This window comes from Rhinoraja longicauda, chromosome 19, assembly GCF_053455715.1.
Source record: "Rhinoraja longicauda isolate Sanriku21f chromosome 19, sRhiLon1.1, whole genome shotgun sequence".
Classification (NCBI taxonomy): domain Eukaryota; kingdom Metazoa; phylum Chordata; class Chondrichthyes; order Rajiformes; family Arhynchobatidae; genus Rhinoraja; species Rhinoraja longicauda.
In genome coordinates this window covers 3,563,109-3,580,952 of record NC_135971.1, presented here as the reverse complement: position 1 = coordinate 3,580,952, position 17,844 = coordinate 3,563,109, and the positions used below count along the sequence as shown (strand labels likewise).

At 49.8% G+C, this 17,844-nt stretch overlaps 2 protein-coding genes across 2 annotated transcripts in view; one reads left to right on the top strand and one right to left on the bottom strand.

The window, feature by feature from the left end:
- LOC144603008 (zinc-binding protein A33-like) overlaps nucleotides 1-17,844 on the top strand; it is an 852,507-nt gene that overhangs the window by 5,796 nt on the left and 828,867 nt on the right.
- The window catches only part of LOC144602504 (complement C2-like), a gene marked incomplete at its 5' end in the record, with an annotated part of 77,322 nt that overhangs the window by 3,209 nt on the left and 56,269 nt on the right, over nucleotides 1-17,844 (bottom strand). The window contains 6 exons of the mRNA XM_078415635.1: nucleotides 227-380; nucleotides 1,239-1,344; nucleotides 4,878-4,975; nucleotides 5,729-5,866; nucleotides 10,651-10,740; nucleotides 14,946-15,086. Coding sequence (XP_078271761.1) covers nucleotides 227-380; nucleotides 1,239-1,344; nucleotides 4,878-4,975; nucleotides 5,729-5,866; nucleotides 10,651-10,740; nucleotides 14,946-15,086 — 727 coding nt within the window. The remainder of the gene's footprint in view (nucleotides 1-226; nucleotides 381-1,238; nucleotides 1,345-4,877; nucleotides 4,976-5,728; nucleotides 5,867-10,650; nucleotides 10,741-14,945; nucleotides 15,087-17,844) is intronic.

Below are 17,844 nucleotides of genomic sequence, written 5' to 3'. Positions count from 1 at the left end.
TAAACCAGCATGTGCAGTTCTATCCTACACAGGCACTCTTGTGAAACGTCACCTATCCATGTTCCCCACAGATGCTGCCTGACCCGCTGAGTTACTCCGGCACTTTGTGTTCTTTATTCGTGAAGCAGCATCTGCAGTTCCTTGTGCCTAGGGCATTGGCCAGTTGACAACCTTGGTGCTCGCTGGTAACACGTGTGAAACGCCCCGCGCGCCAAAGGCAAGTTACCTGATCGTTTCATCGAATGTAATCTTCTCACTTAGTTCGAGTAGAGCCACATCATAGTCATAGAACTGAGTTATGTTTTGATCCACTTTAGCCGCGATGTTGAAGGCGGGGTGAAGAACAAGGTCTTTCACTGGTAGCTGCCTAGATTGTCCACCTGCGCAGAGACGTAGAGTCCAGGACCAGGAGGTCACAAAGTGTAAGAATAAAGGGAAGACCCTTTAGGACTGAGACGAGGGGAAACGTATTCACCCAGAGCGTTATGAACCTGTGGGATTCTCTGCCACAGAGGGCATTGGAGGCCAATTCGCTGGATGGTTTTTTCAAGAGAGAGTTAGATTGGGGGGGGGAGAGAGTGGGGGGGGAGGTTGTGGAATTGGGGAAGGGTGCGGATTGGGGGGAGGGGCGGAATGGTGGGTTGCGGAGTGGGGAGGGGGGTGCGGAGCGTGGGTGTTAGGGGTGCGGATTGGGGAGGGACGGAGTGGTGGGGAGGGGACGCATGTGGATTGGGGAGGGGAGGGGTGCGGATTGGGGAGGGACGGAGTGTTGGGGAGCGGGGGCGTGTGGAGGGGGGAGCGTGGGGAGAGGAGGGTGCGGATTGGGGGGAGGGGGGTGGGGAGTGGTAGGTGGGAGTGGGGGGGTGCGGTGAGGGGAGGAGTGGAAGGGGCGGGGGAGACGTGTGTGGGGGTAGGGGAGCATGGAATGGGGAGGGGTGCGGATTGGGGGAGGGGGTGCGGATTGGGGGAGGGGGTTGCGGGAGTGTGGGGTGGTAGGGGTGCGGATTGGGGAGGGTGGGCGGGGGTGGGGTGCGGTGAGGGGAGGAGTGGAAGGGGCGGAGGAGACGTGTGTGGGGGGTAGGGGAGCGTGGAAAGGGAGGGGTGCGGAATGGGAAGGGCAGAGTGGTGGGGGGAGCGTGGGGAGGAGAGGGGCGTAGAATGGGGGAGGGGTGCGGATTGGGGGAGGGGCGGAGTGGTGGGGAGCGGGGGGGTGTGCGGTGGGGGGGGGGAATTCCTACCGACAGTAACGCTGATGGTGCTCATGTCATGGAAATGGACGAAGCAATGAGCCGCGGTCAGGACCCACGTTGGAGCTACGATGGAGCCGCTGCAGGTTCCAATTCCCTGCCAAACAGAACAAACATCAGACCCCCCCCGACACACACCAGCGGTCGATTAACCCACAAAACCCTGCGTGTCTTGGGAGCGCGGGAGAAACCCCCGGCACCCGGAGGAAACCCACGCGGTCACGGGGAGGGCGTGCAAACCCCGCACAGACAGTGGGAGACGGGCTCGGGCCATGGAGGGCACACTGTGGCCCCACCCAGGAATGGAGCAGCGGGTGGAGCAGCTGCTGCCTCACGGCGCCAGAGACCCGGGGTCCCATCCCGACCGTGGGCGCTGTCTGCAAGGAGTCTGTGCGTGACCCGCGTGGGTTTTCCCGGGTGCTCTGTTTTCCTCCCGCACTCAGCTCAGGACGAGGCGTGGTTGGGAAGTCATGGGGACCCGGTGGTGGGGTGGGGCGGGGTGGGATGGGCTGGAGTGGGGCGGGGTGGGATGGGCTGGAGTGGACGGGGTAGGGTGGGGTGGGGTGGTGTGGGGCGTGGATGGGGTGGGGGTGGGGTAGTGTGGGCGGGGTGGGGGGTGGGGTTAGGGGTGGGGTGGGAGTTGGGGCGCGGTGTGGGTGGGGTGGGGGGGTGGGGTTGTGGTGGGTGGGGCGGGGTGGGATGGGCTGGAGTGGGACGGGGTAGGGTGGGGTGGGGTGGTGTGGGGCGTGGATGGGGTGGGGGGTGGGGTAGGGTGGGCGGTGGGGTTAGGGGTGGGGTGGGAGGTGGGGCGCGGTGTGGGTGGGGTGGGGTGGGGTGTGGGGTGGGACGGGGTAGGGTGGGGTGGTGTGGGGCGGGGCGGCGGGGTGTGGGGTGGGGCATGGGGTGGGGTGGGGTTGGGGGCGAAGGAGGGATAAGGATTTTATGTAAACCTAATCGGGCTACCTTGTGGCGACTGTTTTATGTAATTTTGTTTCTGCAAACACAAAGCAGGTCCCTGTACCTCAATCAGTGCACGTAACAATAACGTGTGATCGTCAGCACTGGTCAGTGGCGGCCACCGACCACTTGGGCCGAAGGGCCTCTCCCCGTGCTGCTACCATAGACTCATGGAGTCATAGAGTGATACAGTGCGGAAACAGACCCTTCGGCCTAACTTGCCCACACTGGCCAACATGTCCCAGCTACCCTAGTCCCACCTGCCTCCGCTTGGTCAATATCCCTCAAAACCTGCCACATCCATGTACCTGTCCAACCCTTTCTTAAACTTTGGGATAGTCCAGCCTCAACTACCTCCTCTGGCAGCTCGTTCCATACACCCACCTCTGTGTGGAAAAGTTACCCCTCGGATTCCTATTAAATCTTTTCCCCTTCACCTTGACCCTGTGTCCTCTGGTCCTCGATTCCCCTACTCTGGGCAAGAGACCGTGACAGCAATGCCTAAAACGACCTTCGTCCTCAGTCTGTTAGAAGGGTCTCGACCCGAAACGTCGCCCATTCCTTCGCTCCTGAGATGCTGCCTGACCTGCTGAGTTACTCCAGCATTTTGTGAATAAATACCTTCGTCCTTTACAAAGGTGGGACAATAGACAATAGGTGCAGGAGGAGGCCATTCGGCCCTTCGAGCCAGCACCGCCATTCAATATGTTCATGGCTGACCATTCTCAATCAGTACCCCGTTCCTGCCTTCTCCCCATACCCCCTTACTCCGCTATCCTTACGAGCTCTATCTAGCTCTCCCTTGAATGTATTCAGAGAATTGACCTCCACTGCCTTCTGAGGCAGAGAATTCCACAGATTCACAACTCTCTGACTGAAAAAGTTTTTCCTCATCTCAGTTCTAAATGGCCGACCCCTTATTCTTAAACTGTGGCCCCTGGTTCTGGACTCCCCAACATTGGGAAGATGTTTCCTGCCTCTAACGTGTCCAACCCCTTAATAATTTTATACGTTTCGATAAGATCCCTCTCATCCTTCTAAATTCCAGTGTATACAAGCCTAGTCGCTCCAGTCTTTCAACATACGACAGTCCCGCCATTCCCGGGAATTAACCCAGTAAACCTACACTGCACGCCCTCAATAGCAAGAATATCCTTCCTCAAATTTGGAGACCAAAACTGCACAGTACTCCAGGTGCGGTCTCACTAGGGCCCTGTACAACTGCAGAAGGACCACTTTGCTCCTATATTCAACTCCTCTTGCTATGAAGGCCAACATTCCATTGGCTTTCTTCACAGCCTGCTGTACCTGCATGCTTCCTTTCAGTGACAGATGCACTAGTACACCCAGATCACGTTGTACGTCCCCTTTTCCTAACTTGACACCATTCAGATAATAATCTGCCTTCCTATTCTTACCACCAAAGTGGATAACCTCACACTTATCCACATTAAACTGCATCTGCCAAGCATCCGCCCACTCACACAACCTGTCCAAGTCACCCTGCAACCTCGTAGCATCTTCCTCACAGTTCACACTGCCACCCAGCTTTGTATCATCTGCAAATTTGCTAATGGTACTTTTAATCCCTTCATCCAAGTCATGGGAGGTAGTTCGGGGCAGTATAATTGTCATGTGTACCGAAGTACAGTGAAATGCTTTTGTTGCGCGCTATCCTGTCAGCGGAAAGACGATACATGATTCCAATCGACCCATTTACAGTGTGTAGATACATTTTAGTTTAGTTTAGAGATACAGCACAGAAACAGGCCCTTCGGCCCACCGAGTCTGCACCGACCTGCGATCCCCACACATTAACACTACCCTCACACACTAGAGACATTCTACGCTTATACCATGCCAATTAACCTACAAAACCTGCACGTCTTTGGATTGTGGGAGGAAACCGAAGATAGAAACATAGAAAATAGGTGCAGGAGTAGGTCATTCGGCCCTTCGAGCCTGCACCGCCATTCAATATGATCATGGCTGATCATCCAACTCAGTATCCCGTACCTGCCTTCTCTCCATACCCCCTGATCCCTTTAGCCACAAGGGCCACATCTAACTCCCTCTTAAGTATAGCCAATGAACCGGCCTCAACTACCTTCTGTGGCAGAGAATTCCACAGATTCACCACTCTCTGTGTGAAAAAAACCTTTCTCATCTCGGTCCTAAAAGACTTCCCCCTTATCCTTAAACTGTGACCCTTTGTTCTGGACTTCCCCAACAACGGGAACAATCTTCCTGCATCTAGCTTGTCCAACCCCTTAAGGATTTTGTAAGTTTCTATAAGATTCCCCCTCAATTAGGAGATCGCGGAGAAAACCCCACGCAGGTCACGGTGAGAACGTACAAATTCCGTCCAGACACGGTAAGGGAATAACGTTCAGTGCAATGTAAAACCAGCAAAGTCCGAGTTGCTGCCTTACAGCGAATGCAGCACCAGAGACTCAGGTTCGATCCTGACTACGGGTGCTGTCTGTACGGAGTTTGTACGTTCTCGGCAAGGATAGTCCGAGGGTCACCAAAGAGGTAGGTAGTAGTTCAGCACAGCTCTCTGGTTGTGGTGGGATGGTTCAGTTGCCTGATAACAGCCGGGAAGCAACTGCCCCTGAATCTGGAGGTGTGCGTTTTCACACTTCTGTACCCCAATGCACGCGCCCAACTTACGGGGCCGTTGATCTTTACGTGCCAGGGGTATTTCTTCCGAAATTCGGCATTTGGTACCTCATCGCCAACTCCACAAAGATCACCGATTGTGGATAGATCTGCAGAAGCAGAAACATCACCGGTCAGCATTCAAAAGTTTTTAGTTCAGTTTAGTTAAGACCACCAGCCCCACGAGCCTGTACGCACCGCCATTCAATGTGATCATGTCTGATCATTCTCAATCAGTACCCCGTTCCTGCCTTCTCTCCATACCCCCTGACTCCGCTATCCTAAAGAGCTCTACCTGGCTCTCTCTTGAATGCATTCAGAGAATTGGCCTCCACTGCCTTCTGAGGCAGAGAATTCCACAGATTCACAACTCTCTGACTGAAAAAGTTTTTCCTCGTCTCCGTTCTAAATGGCCTACCCCTTATTCTTAAACTGTGTGACCCCTGGTTCTGGACTCCCCCAACATTGGGAACATGTTTCCTGCCTCTAACGAGTCCAACCCCTTAATAATCTTATATGTTTCGATAAGATCCCCTCTCATCCTTCTAAATTCCAGTGTATACAAGCCTAGTCGCTCCAGTCTTTCAACGTCTGAATAGAGGTAGTTTGAGGGTCTCCGATGCGGTAGACGAGAGGTCAAGACCGCTCTCTAGTTGCTGGTAAGATGGTTCAGTTGCCTGACAACAGCTGGGAGGAAATCAGGAAGAAATGTATAACGATAGTGCAAGACAAAGTTGATAAGTCCAATAAATGATAGTCCGTATGTCCCAGTTGCCAGCATTTGGCCCATATCTCTGTAAATCCCATTTAATTTGAATCCATTATTTGTGGGCAATGTTAGTTTACTGTTGTTAACTTCCTACCTAATATTTTGTCGAAGGCTTTGACCAAATCGTCCACCTTCCTGACCAGGAAGGTGTGTGTCTCGTGGGTTTTTTTTGATGCAAGACTATCCAATTCGCTCAATTCCACGCCCTCTGTGATGCCAAACGCGTACATGTCTGCAACAGACCAACATAGTTGTGTTTAGTTTATGGTTGTAGGAGGAACGTACAAACTCCGTACAGACAGCACCCGTGGTCAGGATCGAACTCGGGTCTCTGGCGCTGTAAACTCTATCGCTGCGCCACCGTGCCGACCGATCGATACCAACGATTTGGGTGAGAACGTGCGTGGAATGATCAGCAAGTTTGCAGATGCTGTTTAAAGTTGGTAGTAGGAAAAAAACTGCAGATGCTGGTTCAAACCGAAGTAGACACAAAATGCTGGAGTAACTCAGCGGGTCAGGCAGCATCTGTGGACGAGGAAGGGTCTCGACTGGAAACGTCACCCATTCCTTCTCTCCCGAGATGCTGCATGACCTGCTGAGTTACTCCAGCATTTTGTGCCTACGTAAAGTTGGTGGTATTGTAGGTAGTGAAGATGGTTGTGAAACATTGGAGCAGGATCTGGATCGATTGGCCAGGTGGCCTGAGCAATGGCTGATGGAATTTAATAGAGAAAGGCGAGGTGGTGCATTTTGGAAAGTCTAGCATGGGCAGGACCGGCACTGTGAACGGCAGGGCTCCAGGAAGTGTTGTGGAGCAGAGGAATGCAGGTGCATAGGGCATTTGTACAGGGCCCTAGTGACAATAGACAATAGAAACATAGAAAATAGGTGCAGGAGTAGGCCATTCGGCCCTTCGAGCCTGTACGCACCGCCATTCAATATGATCATGGCTGATCATCCAGCTCAGTATCCCGTACCCGCCTTCTCTCCATACCCCCTGATCCCTTTAGCCACAAGGGCCACATCTAACTCCTTCTTAAATATAGCCAATGAACTGGCCTCAACTACCTTCTGTGGCAGAGACTTCCACAGATTCACCACTCTCTGTGTGAAGAAATGTTTTCTCATCTCGGTCCTAAGACTTCCCCCTTATCCTTAAGCTGTGACCCCAGGTTCTGGACTTCCCCAACATCGGGAACAATCTTCCCGCATCTAGCCTCTCCAACCCCTTAAGAATTTTATATGTTTCAATAAGATCCCCCCTCAGTCTTCTAAATTCCAGCGAGTATAAGCCTAGTCTATCCAGTCTTTCTTCATATGAAAGTCCTGCATAGGTGCAGGAGGAGACCATTCGGCCCTTCGAGCCAGCACCGCCATTCAATGTGATCATGGCTGATCATCCTCAATCGGTACCCCGTTCCTGCCTTCTCCCCATACCCCCTGACTCCGCTATCCTTAAGAGCTCTATCCAGCTCTCTCTTGAATGCCAAAGTGAGGCCGCACCTGGAGTACTGTGTGCAGTTTTGGTCTCCAAATTTGAGGAAGGATATTCTTGCTATTGAGGACGTGCAGCGTAGTTTTACTAGGATAATTCCCGGAATGGCGGGACTGTCATATGTTGCAAGACTGGAGCGACTAGGCTTGTATACACTGGAATTTAGAAGGATGAGAGGAGATCTTATCGAAACGTATAAGATTATTAAGGGGTTGGACACGTTAGAGGCAGGAAACATGTTCCCAATGTTGGGGGAGTCCAGAACCAGGGGCCACACAGTTTAAGAATAAGGGGTAGGCCATTTAGAACGGAGATGAGGAAAAACGTTTTCAGTCAGAGTTGTGAATCTGTGGAATTCTCTGCCTCAGAATGCAGTGGGGGGCAATTCTCTGGATGCATTCAAGAGAGAGCTAGATAGAGCTCTTAAAGATAGCGGAGTCAGGGGGTATGGGGAGAAGGCAGGAACGGGGTACTGATTGAGAATGATCAGCCATGATCACATTGAATGGCGGTGCTGGCTCGAAGGGCCAAATGGCCTCCTCCTGCACCTATTGTATATTGTCTATTGAAAGTGTCATAGGGTGGTCAATTAAGCCTTTGGCACATTGGCCTTCATCAGTCGGAGTATTGAGTATAGAATTTGGGAGGTCCTGTTGCAGTTGCATTAGACGTTGTTGAGTATTGTGTAGAGGACTGTCTTCAGTTCTGGGCACCATGTTAAAGGAAAGATGTTGACAAGCTGGAAAGGCTGCAGAGAACATTTACGAGGATGTTGCCAGGACTAGAGGGTCTGAGCTGCAGGGAGAGTTTGAGCAGGCGTGGACTCTTTTTCTTGGAGCGCAAGAGGATGAGGGGTGATGTTATAGACACATGGGTAGACGTATGGAGTCTCTTGCCCAGAGTAGGGGAATCGTGGACCGGAGGACATAGGTTCAAGTTGAAGGGGAAAACATTTCATGGGATTCCATGAGGTAACTTTTTCACTCATAGCGTTGTGGGTGTTTGGAACAATTTCCCATAAGAGGTAGTTGTGGGAGGAAGATGGCTATGTGGCTTGTCTATGTGTTAGTGTTAGATGTGTGTAGTAGTCTATGTTAGCTGTGTATATGTGTGGGGGTGGGGGTGGGGGGAAACCTTTCTTTAAAAAAGAAATCTCTTCCTCGAGGCACTATCTGTCCGTGGGAGAAGCATGGGGGAAGAGAGGAGAAATGTTCTTGCCTTCCATCACAGTGAAGGGGTGTCTGGAGGAGGCACTGTGATGGATGTTTGTGTTAAAATTGTGTGTCTTGTATCTTTTACTCTGTACTGTTGTGGATGTGGTGTACCTCGACTTTCAGAAAGCCTTCGACAAGGTCCCACATAGGAGATTAGTGGGCAAAATTAGGGCACATGGTATTGGGGGGTAGGGTACTGACATGGATAGAAAATTGGTTAACAGACAGAAAGCAAAGAGTGGGGATAAATGGGTCCCTTTCGGAATGGCAGGCAGTGACCAGTGGGGTACCGCAAGGTTCGGTGCTGGGACCCCAGCTATTTACGATGTACATTAATGACTTAGACGAAGGGATTAAAAGTACCATTAGCAAATTTGCAGATGATACTAAGTTGGGGGGTAGTGTGAATTGTGAGGAAGATGCAATAAGGCTGCAGGGTGACCTGGACAGGTTGTGTGAGTGGGCGGATACATGGCAGATGCAGTTTAATGTAGATAAGTGTGAGGTTATTCACTTTGGAAGTAAGAATAGAAAGGCAGATTATTATCTGAATGGTGTCAAGTTAGGAGGAGGGGGGTTCAACGAGATCTGGGTGTCCTAGTGCATCAGTCAATGAAAGGAAGCATGCAGGTTCAGCAGGCAGTGAAGAAAGCCAATGGAATGTTGGCCTTCGTAACAAGAGGAGTTGAGTATAGGAGCAAAGAGGTCCTTCTACAGTTGTACCGGGCCCTGGTGAGACCGCACCTGGAGTACTGTGTGCAGTTTTGGTCTCCAAATTTGAGGAAGGATATTCTTGCTATGGAGGGCGTGCAGCGTAGGTTCACTAGATTAATTCCCGGAATGGCGGGACTGTCGTATGTTGAAAGGCTGGAGCGATTGGGCTTGTATACACTGGAATTTAGAAGGATGAGGGGGGATCTTATTGAAACATATAAGATAATTAGAGGATTGGACACATTAGAGGCAGATAACATGTTCCCAATGTTGGGGGAGTCCAGAACAAGGGGCCACCGTTTGAGAATAAGGGGTAGGCCATTTAGAACGGAGATGAGGAAGAACTTTTTCAGTCAGAGGGTGGTGAAGGTGTGGAATTCTCTGCCTCAGAAGGCAGTGGAGGCCAGTTCGTTGGATGCTTTCAAGAGAGAGCTGGATAGAGCTCTTAAGGATAGCGGAGTGAGGGGGTATGGGGAGAAGGCAGGAACGGGGTACTGATTGATAGTGATCAGCCATGATCGCATTGAATGGCGGTGCTGGCTCGAAGGGCTGAATGGCCTACTCCTGCACCTATTGTCTATTGTCTATTGTCTATTGTCTATTGTGGCTGCGTGGCAAATTATTTTCGTTCAATTCAGATTCAGATTCAGAATTCAGATTCAGATAGTATCGCAACGTTGAAGAAACATTTGGCCAGGTACCTGGAAGGATATGGGCCAAGCGCAGGCAGGTGGGACTGGTGTAGAAACATAGAAAATAGGTGCAGGAGTAGGCCATTCGGCCCTTCGAGCCTGCACCGCCATTCAATATGATCATGGCTGATCATCCAACTCAGTATCCTTTACCTGCCTTCTCTCCATACCCCCTGATCCCTTTAGCCACAAGGCCACATCTAACTCCCTCTTAAATATAGCCAATGAACTGGCCTCAACTACCTTCTGTGGCAGAGAATTCCACAGATTCACCACTCTCTGTGTGAAAAAAAAGTTCTCATCTCTGTCCTAAAAGACTTCCCCCTTATCCTTAAACTGTGAGCCCTTGTTCTGGACTTCCCCAACATCGGGAACAATCTTCCCGCATCTAGCCTGTCCAACCCCTTAAGAATTTTGTAAGTTTCTATAAGATCCCCCCTCAATCTTTTAAATTCCAGCGAGTACAAGCCGAGTCTATCCAGTCTTTCTTCATATGAAAGTCCTGCCATCCCAGGAATCAATCTGGTGAACCTTCTCTGTACTCCCTCTATGGCAAGAATGTCTTTCCTCAGATTAGGAGACCAAAACTGTACGCAATACTCCAGATGTGGTCTCACCAATGCCCTGTACAACTGCAGCAGAACCTCCCTGCTCCTATACTTAAATCCCCTCACTATGAATGCCAACATACCATTGGCTTTCTTCACTGCCTGCTGCACCTGCATGCCTACTTTCAATGACTGGTGTACCACGTCACCCAGGTCTCGTTGCATCTCCCCTTCTCCTATTGGCCACCATTCAGATAATAAGAACATGGGAACATGTTGGCGGGTGTGTGGAGGTTGGGCCGAAGGGCCTCTCTCCGCGATCTGTCTCTCCATCACTCCATGCGCACACCTACCCAGGTAATCCGACCTATTGCCTGCTGGGTTCACGAAGGTCTGGATGCGCGCGACGGCCATTTTCGGCTCTCCGCCCATGTTTGCTTTCCCTGCAAGAGGACGGTATCTCAGAGAACAGACACTCGGCAACGCACCACAATCCCCACCATTGATACATAGAAAACGGTTGCAGGAGGAGGCCATTCGGCCCTTCGAGCCTGTACGCACCGCCATTCAAAGTCATCATGGCTGATCATTCACAATCAGTACCCCGTTCCTGCCTTCTCCCCATACCCACTGACTCCGCTGTCCTTAAGAGCTCTATCTAGCTCTCTCTTGAAATCATCCAGTGAATTGGCGTCCACTGCCTTCTGTGGCAGGGAATTCCACAGATTCACAACTCTCTGGATGAAAAAGTTTCTCCTCATCTCAGTCCTAAATGGCCGACCCCTTATTCCTAAACTGTGGCCCCTAGTTCTGGACTCCACCATATCCCTTGACTCCGTTAGCACTAAGAGCTAAATCGAGCTCTCTCTTGAACACATCCCCAGGCTATTTTATGTCACAGTCGCACAAGACGTGGGCGAGAAGGTGAGAGGCCTGGATAGAGTGGATGTGGAGAGGATGTTTCCACTAGTGGGAGAGTCTAAGACCAGAGGGCACAGCCTCTATAGCTGAAATCAGTGCCGGTTTTAGGGGCAGGGTGGAGCGAGTTGAGTATAGGAGCAAAGAGGTCCTTCTGCACTTGTACAGGGCCCTAGTGAGACCGCACCTGGAGTACATTGTGCAGTTTTGGTCTCCAAATTTGAGGAAGGATATTCTTGCTATTGAGGGCGTGCAGCGTAGGTTTACTAGGTTAATTCCTGGAATGGCGGGACTGTCATATGTTATAACATATAACATATAACAACTACAGCATGGAAACAGGCCTGTCCGGCACTACCAGTCCACGCCGACCATTCTCCTTGACCTAGTCTCATCTACCTGCACTCAGACCATAACCCTCTAATCCCCTCCTCTCCATATACCTATCCAATTTACTCTTAAATAATAAAATCGAGCCAGCCTCCACCACTTCCACCGGAAGCCCATTCCATACAGCCACCACCCTCTGAGTAAAGAAGTTCCCCCTCATGTTACTCCTAAACCTTTGTCCCTCAATTCTGAAGCTATGTCCCCTTGTTGGAATCTTCCCCACTCTCAAAGGGAAAAGCCTACCCACGTCAACTCTGTCCGTCCCTCTCAAAATTTTAAAAACCTCTATCAAGTCCCCCCTCAACCTTCTACGCTCCAAAGAATAAAGACCCAACCTGTTCAACCTCTCTCTGTAGCCTAAGTGCTGAAACCCAGGCAACATTCTAGTAAATCTCCTCTGTACCCTCTCCATTTGTCGACATCCTTCCTATAATTTGGCGACCAGAACTGCACACCATACTCCAGATTCGGCCTCACCAATGCCCTGTACAATTTTAACATTACATCCCAACTTCTATACTCGATGCTCTGATTTATAAAGGCAAGCATACCAAACGCCTTCTTCACCACCCTATCCACATGAGATTCCACCTTCAGGGAACAATGTACAGTTATTCCCAGATCCCTCTGTTCCACTGCATTCCTCAATTCCCTACCATTTACCCTATACGTCCTATTTTGATTTGTCCTACCAAAATGCAGCACCTCACACTTATCAGCATTAAACTCCATCTGCCATCTTTCAGCCCACCCTTCCAAAAGGCCCAAGTCTCTCTGTAGACTTTGAAAATCTACCTCACTATCAACTACTCCACCTATCTTAGTATCATCTGCATATTTACTAATCCAATTTGCCACACCATCATCCAGATCATTAATGTAAATGACAAACAACAGTGGACCCAACACAGATCCTTGGGGTACTCCACTAGACACTGGCCTCCAACCTGACATACAATTGTCAACCGTTACCCTCTGGTATCTCCCATTCAGCCATTGTTGAATCCATCTTGCAACCTCACTATTAATACCCAACGATTTAACCTTCTTAATCAACCTTCCATGTGGATCCTTGTCAAATGCCTTACTGAAGTCCATATAGACAACATCCACAGCCTTACCCTTATCAATTTCCCTGGTAACTTCTTCAAAAAATTCAAGAAGATTAGTCAAACATGACCTTCCAGGCACAAATCCATGTTGACTGTTTCTAATCAGGCCTTGATTATCCAAATAATTATATATATTGTCCCTAAGTATCTTTTCCATTAATTTTCCCACCACAGACGTCAAACTAATAGGTTTATAATTGCTTGGTTTACTTTTAGAACCTTTTTTAAACAAATTTGATGGTGTGGCATCTCATGTGGATAGGGTGGTGAAGAAGGCGTTTGGTATGCTTGCCTTTATAAATCAGAGCATCGAGTATAGAAGTTGGGATGTAATGTTGAAATTGTACAGGGCATTGGTGAGGCCAAATCTGGAGTATGGTGTGCAGTTCTGGTCGCCAAATTATAGGAAGGATGTCGACAAAATGGAGAGGGTACAGAGGAGATTTACTAGAATGTTGCCTGGGTTTCAGCACTTAAGCTACAGAGAGAGATTGAACAGGTTGGGTCTTTATTCTTTGGAGCGTAGAAGGTTGAGGGGGGACTTGATAGAGGTTTTTAAAATTTTGAGAGGGACGGACAGAGTTGACGTGGGTAGGCTTTTCCCTTTGAGAGTGGGGAAGATTCCAACAAGGGGACATAGCTTCAGAATTGAGGGACAAAGGTTTAGGGGTAACATGAGGGGGAACTTCTTTACTCAGAGGGTTGTGGCTGTATGGAATGGGCTTTGGGTGGAAGTGGTGGAGGCTGGCTCGATTTTATTATTTAAGAGTAAATTGGATAGGTATATGGATAGGAGGGGATTGGAGGGTTATGGTCTGAGTGCAGGTAGATGAGACTCGGTCAGGGAGAATGGTCGGCGTGGACTGGTAGGGCCGGACAGGCCTGTTTCCATGCTGTAGTTGTTATATGTTATATGTTATATGTTATATATGCGCAATGCGCCAATCTTCCGGCACCATCCCCGTTTCTATGACGTTTGAAATATTTCCGTCATAGCCCCTGCTATTTCTGCACTAACTTCCCTCAATGTCCTAGGGAATATCCTATCAGGACCTGGAGACTTATCCACTTTTATATTTTTCAAAAGTGTCCGTACCTCCTCTTCTTTGAGAGACTGGAGCGACTAGGCTTGTATACACTGGAATTTGGAAGGATGAGAGGAGATCTTATCGAAACGTATAGGATTATTAGGGGGTTGGACACGTTAGAGGCAGGAAACATGTTCCCAATGTTGGGGGAGTCCAGAACAAAGGGCCACGGTTTAAGAATAAGGGGAAGGCCATTTAGAACGGAGATGAGAAACTTTTTCAGTCAGAGAGTTGTGAATCTGTGGAATTCTCTGCCTCAGAAAGCAATGGAGGCCAATTCTCTGAATGCATTCAAGAGAGAGCTGGATAGAGCTCTTAAGGATAACGGAGACAGGGGTATGGGGAAAAGGCAGGAACGGGGTACTGATTGAGAATGATCAGCCATGGTCACATTGAATGGCGGTGCTGCCTCGAGGGGCCGAATGGCCTCCTCCTGCACCTATTGTCTATTGCCTCAGAGTTAAAGGACGTTCCTTTTGGAAGGAGATGAGGAGAAATTTCTTTTATAGACAATAGACAATAGGTGCAGGAGGAGGCCATTCGGCCCTTCCAGCCAGCACCGCCATTCAATGTGATCATGGCTGGAGAATGGGGTTGGGAGGGAGAGATAGATCAGCCATGATTGAATGGCGGAGTAGACTTGGTGGGCCGAATGGCCTAATTCTGCTCCTATCACTTATGACCTTCTGGCCTTATGAGACAATAAAGTATAATTGTAGCATTAGGTCTGAAGAAGGGTCTTGAACCGAAACGTCACCTATCCATGTTCTCCACAGATGCTGCCTGACCCGCTGAGTTACTCCAGCACTCTGGGAAACGTCACCTATCCATGTTCTCCACAGATGCTGCCTGACCCGCTGAGTTACTCCAGCACTCTGTGAAACGTCACCTATCCAACTCTACCACTGATTGAGCTGTCCGTTCCTCTCAAATGGCCGTAAGGATTGTGCAATAAAATTTCCTCCTCACACCCCCCTCCCACACCCCTCCCCCCACACACACACACCCACACCACACCCACCCCCCCCCACACACACACCCCCCACTCCCCTCCCCACACCCCCCACTCCCCTCCCCACAACCCCCCACACCACCCCCACATCACCCCCCCACCGTCCGCTCCACCAGTAGCCGACTCACCATCGGTAAATATTATGGTGACAAATCTGATTTTCAGCCATTTTTCCTGCTCGTTTCTGAGCCTGACCTTGGTCAAGGACATCATCTCTAGCACTTTCTCGAGAGCGCCGTAGATGTTGGTTCCTCTTCGATCCTCGTGCGCTGCGAAAGGCGACAAGGCACGGGTCTTAGTGGACGGATTCGCAGGCGGACAGGTTCGGGGGACGGGGAGGGGGTCAGGGGGAGATAGGTCAAAGCCGGGCTAATGGCACCGGCTTAGATAAGGCACACCAGAGACGCATCTTATCGGCTTTGACTCTGACATGGGGTGGGACAAGGGGAGAAAACATAGAAAAACATAGAAAATAGGTGCAGGAATAGACCATTCGGCCCTTCGAGCCTGTACGCACCGCCATTCAATATGATCATGGCTGATCATCCAACTCAGTATCCCGTACCTGCCTTCTCTCCATACCCCCTGATCCCTTTAGCCTCAAGGGCCACATCGAACTCCCTCTTAAATATAGCCAATGAACTGGCCTCAACTACCTTTTGTGGCAGAGAATTCCGCAGATTCACCACTCTCTGTGTGAAGAAATGTTTTCTCATCTCGGTCCTAAAAGACTTCCCCCTTATCCTTAAGCTGTGACCCCTGGTTCTGGACTTCCCCAACATCGGAAACAATCTTCCCGCATCTAGCCTGTCCAACCCCTTAAGAATTTTATATGTTTCAATAAGATCCCCCCTCAGTCTTCTAAATTCCAGCGAGTATAAGCCTAGTCTATCCAGTCTTTCTTCATATGAAAGTCCTGCCATCCCAGGGATCAATCTGGTGAACTTTCTCTGTACTCCCTCTATGGCAAGAATGTCTTTCCTCAGATTAGGAGAACAAAACTGCACACAATACTCCAGCTGCGGTCTCACCAATGCCCTGTACAACTGCAGCAGAACATCCCTGCACCTATACTCAAATCCTCTTGCTATGAATGCCAACATACCATTCGCTTTCTTCACTGCCTGCTGCACCTGCACGCTTGCTTTCAATGACTGGTGCACCACGACACCCAGGTCACGTTGCATCTCCCCTTTTCCTAATTGGCCACCATTCAGGTAATACAGGAGGCAAGTGTGGAGACAACTGGGGAGACAAGGGGGAGACAAGGGGGAGAGACAAGGGATAGACAATAGACAAAAGACAATAGGTGCAGGAGTAGGCCATTCGGCCCTTTGAGCCAGCACCACCATTCAATGTGATCGTGGCCGATCATTCTCAATCAGTACCCCGTTCCGGCCTTCTCCCCATACCCCCTGACTCCGCTATCCTTAAGAGCTCCTCCAGCTCTCTCTTGAATGCATTCATTGAATTGGCCTCCACTGCCTTCTGAGGTCGAGAAACATCAAAACATAGGAAACCTAGGTGCAGGAGGAGGCCATTCAGCCCTTCCAGCCAGCACCGCCATTCGATATGATCACGGCTGATCATCCACAATCACTACCCCGTTGTTGCTTTCGCCCCATATCCCTTGATTCCGTTAGCCCTAAGAGCTAAATATAACTCTCTCTTGAAAACATCCAGTGAATTGGCCTCCACTACCTTCTGTGGCAGAGAATTCCACAGATTCACAATTCTCTGGGTGAAAACGTTTTTCCTCACCTCAGTCCTAAATGGCCGACCCCTTATTCTTAAACTGTGTGGCCCCTGGTTCTGGACTCCCCCAACATCGGGAACATTTATCCTGCATCTAGCCTGTCCAATCTCTTAAGAATTTACGTTGTTTCTATAAGAATCCCTCTCGTCCTTCCAAATGGCCTACGCGTTATTCTTACATCGTACATTTGTTGACATAAACTATCTTTGTCGGACGTTATTGGACTTTATCTTGATCTAACGTTATCCCTTTTATGCTGGAGCTACGCTTGACTCCTCCTCACCACTCTCTGACTGAAAAAGTTCTTCCTCATCTCCGTTCTAAATGGCCTACCCCTTATTCTTAAAATGTGGCCCCTTGTTCTGTACTCCCCCACCATTGGGAACATGTTTCCTGCCTCTAATGTGTCCAATCCCCTAATTATCTTACATGTTTCAATAAGATCCCCCCTCATCCTTCTAAATTCCAGTGTATACAAGCCCAATCGCTCCAGCCTTTCAACATACGACAGTCCCGCCATTCCGGGAATTAACCTAGTGAACCTACACTGCACGCCCTCCATAGCAAGAATATCCTTCCTCAAATTTGGAGACCAAAACTGCACACAGTACTCCAGGTGCGGTCTCACCAGGGCCCGGTACAACTGTAGAAGGACCTCTTTGCTCCTATACTCAACTCCTCTTGTTATGAAGGCCAACATTCCATTGGCTTTCTTCACTGCGTCCTTTCATTGACTGATGCACTAGGACACCCAGATCTCGTTGAACTCCCCCTCCTCCTAACTTGACACCATTCAGATAATAATCTTCCAAAGTGAATAACCTCACACTTATCTACATTAAACTGCATCTGCCATGTATCCGCCCACTCACACAACCTGTCCAAGTCACCCTGCAGCCTTATTGCATCTTCCTCACAATTCACACTACCCCCCCAGCTTAGTATCATCTGCAAATTTGCTAATGGTACTTTTAATCCCTTCGTCTAAGTCATTAATGTATATCGTAAATAGCTGGGGTCCCAGCACCGAACCTTGCGGTACCCCACTGGTCACTGCCTGCCATTCCGAAAGGGACCCATTTATCCCCACTCTTTGCTTTCTGTCTGTCAACCAATTTTCTATCCATGTCAGTACCCTACCCCCAATACCATGTGCCCTAATTTTGCCCACTAATCTCCTATGTGGGACCTTGTCGAAGGCTTTCTGAAAGTCGAGGTACACCACATCCACTGACTCTCCCCTGTCAATTTTCCTAGTTACATCCTCAAAA